This window comes from Vicia villosa, unplaced genomic scaffold, assembly GCF_029867415.1.
Source record: "Vicia villosa cultivar HV-30 ecotype Madison, WI unplaced genomic scaffold, Vvil1.0 ctg.003413F_1_1, whole genome shotgun sequence".
Taxonomy (NCBI): domain Eukaryota; kingdom Viridiplantae; phylum Streptophyta; class Magnoliopsida; order Fabales; family Fabaceae; genus Vicia; species Vicia villosa.
The window spans coordinates 144226-147548 of NW_026706200.1; the positions used below are offsets into that span (position 1 = coordinate 144226).

The following is a 3323-nucleotide window of genomic DNA, read 5'->3' on the forward strand; positions in this document are numbered from 1 at the left end:
TCAGATTTGTTGATCACACAACACCATACTTGTTGTCTTGGGGTGACATTACTACTTCTCCCCTTGTTTGGCCATAAAAGTTGCCAAAGCAAACTACTGTCTTCTCTCCAAAATTCAAATAGGTTCAAACAAAAACTTAAACTGAATTAAATCGAATAAAATGCAAACAAAACTAAACAAAATAAGGCAAAAAAAAACAAAAAAAAAGCAAAAGAAACAAACAGAACTCTAGCCGCATTTACTGCCCAGAGTCAGACCCACTTGAGGTGTCTGCATAACTTCTTTTCTCTGAGCCATCAGTAGGACTGGTACTCACTTCTTCCACATCTTCTTCAGGTTCTACTTCCTTCTCTTATTCATCTTCATCTGCCATCTCTACAGCATCTGCAAATTCCTCATTCTCATCCATTTCCAGAGTGCTTATCATCTTTTCAAGGGATATCTTCCTAGCTTCCAGCTCTTTGCAGGTCTCTTTTAACATTTTTATCACTTTTGCTTTGCTGGCTGATGCTCCAGACTTGGATGTTTCAGCCGATGTCATGACAATGCCTGGAACATGCGTACCCTAAAACAATTTATAGTGGAAAGCCAATGGGCTTTCTCTTTTGCATACTACATCATGTTCATTGAGAATGTTGGGATACTGAGTCAGAATTATGCCACACAGGAGGGATGGAAAGGCAATTGGACCCTTAACACTGAAGCTTCTAGCATGCTTCATAGTTTGGTCAAAAATATATGTTCCATAGTCAAACTTTGCCTTTGTTCCTACATCATACAAAAATCTGCCAAGAACAGTTGAAATAGTGGACTTGTGATTTGTTGGTACCCAATTAGTTGCTTCTATCTTGTGAAGCATTGCATACTTGATGCTCAGCTTACTTGCAGTTAGTTTCTCTTTTAAGGGCCAGCTTTTTACCTGCTTGGCTGTGATCACTTGACAAACCTTGTTGTCTGTCACTTCAAGCTCAGGTTGAGCTTCATTTGTTCTTACCAAGAAGTTATTAATCACAGAAGGAGAGAAAGAAACACACTTACCTCTCACAAACACTTTTCTGAAGTCCACACTCTTGCTGTTTCCATAATCTTCAGATAGGTTCACCATAAATTCTTTTACCAGCCTCTCATAACATTTGGGAAGGTTGCACACAGTTTTTAATAGTCCAGCTTCCTGAATTAGCTCTAAGATTTCCTTGTTCTCAAGAGCATTTGGAGCCAACTCCCTTTCAACAGCCAGTCTCTTTTGGAGCACATATTTCCACCTGCTAGCACTAGAGGCATAGTGGAATGACACATTATCAATAGGTATTTCAGGAATACTTGCAGCAAGCTTGCTTGTTGTAGGCTTCTTCCTTGATGGAATGTTAGGGACATCCCCTTCAATATCAGACTCATATTCAACAATTTCCCTCTCCTTTCTTTTCTTTGGAACAACCTTGCTCCAGGACTTTGAGGGACCAACCCCTACACTCTTAGCCATAGCTTTGCTCTTGATAGGACCAGCAGAAGTACTCTTCTTCTTGACAGAGTCTTTAACAGTGCTCTTAGCTTCTGCATTCTTTTCAGGGGAACTTTGGGAAATAGCTTTGGCTTTTCTTCTAGTCATCAGCCTGTTGGCTACACTGGGATTTAATGAGGCAAGCAACTCGTCGTCAGAATACTCATCTAAGTCTACCACATTGGTACCTGTTTCACTATTGACCTTAGTTTGCTTATTCTCTTCGATGTCATTGACATCCTCAGTAACATTGGTATTCTCAGCACCTCCTTGTCCATTCTTAATGATCTCCTCTTCAGTTGGGTCACAACCAGAGGTGTGAGCAACTTCAGCCTTACTGGTGTTCTTGAGGGATCAGGCATTATGGTTTGAAGAGGGACAGATATCCCAGGAACTTGATGATTTTCCTTCAGAATGCGTGTAACAATTCTGGTAATTGCTTTATCGACATATCTGGTTCCTTCTTTAGTAAGTTCCTCTATTGTATTAGATGCAGAAGGTTTGGCACCCTTGTTATGAATATCCTCCTTGGGACGTTTTGCATGTGCTGTTTTAGGCTTTGTGGCCTTTACATCATCACTACTAATCGTCCTTAAAGGTACAACCTCTAGACTCCTATTAGGGTTAGAGGACTCATCTGGTGTTGCCGAGTCAGATACGGGAGATGCATCACACGATTGCTGAGACATTTTGAAACTCTTTGAGACATAACTTGTGTCACACTTGTGAGAAGAATCCGAGCAGTTCAACCTTAATAAGTAACGAGAAGGACCAACAGGGATGTTTTCCGTTTGTAGAAGAATAGGAGAGCGAGGGAGCTTTATATGCATACTGAGTGAGGGAAGTTTCAAATCGTGGATATTTAAAAAGCCCAAAAAGTATTCCCCCATATAGGTTAATTGCTATAATATGTTTTGGTTACAAATACCTAACATACCCTTTACCTTCACAATGTCTTCAGATGTTGTTAAAACATTCTCTATGACATTACTTTCAGATAGACTTTTTAGAATCATTGCGCACATTTGACTTATCTAGTTTTCTTTCCCGATCAGTAATGTCTATCATAAGGCTTACTCTTTCTTCTAGCAGGAATCTATTGATACTTCTGTACTCCCTTACTTTTGCATACAGTTTCTCATTCATTAGACATGTCTCAGTAAAACCTGCAGCTAGTTCACTTATGGTGAGCTCTCCAACATATGATTCTTCATCAGATTCATCAGATTCTTGGCAGTCAACTTTTATTTCCTCTCTGATCATGGAGTAGTCCGAGGGGTAGTTTGAGGTGTTAGGCTCTATTGATACTTCTGTACTCCCATACTCTTGCACACAGTTTCTCATTCATTATACATGTCTCAGTAAAACCAGCAGCTAGTTCACTTATGGTGAAATCTCCAACATATGATTCTTCATCAGATTCATCAGATTCTTGGCAGTCAACTTTTATTTCCTCTCTGATCATGGAGTAGTCCGAGGGGTAGTTTGGGGTGTTAGGTTTCCATAGGTAGCAATTATCTTTAGACCTAAATCCCTTCATGACTTCTTCATTTGCTTCATTAGTGACAATACACTCCTCTTTAGTGAACCTGACATTGAATCCTTCATCACATAGTTGGCTGATGCTTATAAGATTTGCAGCCAGTACTTGTACAAGTAAGACATTATTTAGATTAGGAACACCATGACCTTCTGTCTTGCCAACACCTTTGACTTCTTTTATTTCTCCATCACCAAGAGTCACATAGTTGGTTCCCTCAAGTTTCAGGTCTGCTAGTGAGTTCTTTCTCCCAGTCATATGATTTGAGCAACCATTGTCAAGGTA

General features: G+C 39.8%; 1 protein-coding gene across 1 annotated transcript; it reads right to left on the reverse strand.

Moving 5' to 3' along the window:
- Positions 1 to 352: 352 nt before the first annotated feature.
- LOC131640945 (uncharacterized) lies at positions 353 to 2388 on the reverse strand. Its single transcript, XM_058911296.1, has 3 exons — positions 1894 to 2388; positions 614 to 1843; positions 353 to 565 (listed from the first exon to the last, which is right to left on the reverse strand). Exons 1-3 carry the CDS (start codon positions 2386 to 2388, stop codon positions 353 to 355), a joined length of 1938 nt encoding a protein of 645 aa, XP_058767279.1.
- Between the last annotated feature and the right edge of the window lie 935 nt (positions 2389 to 3323).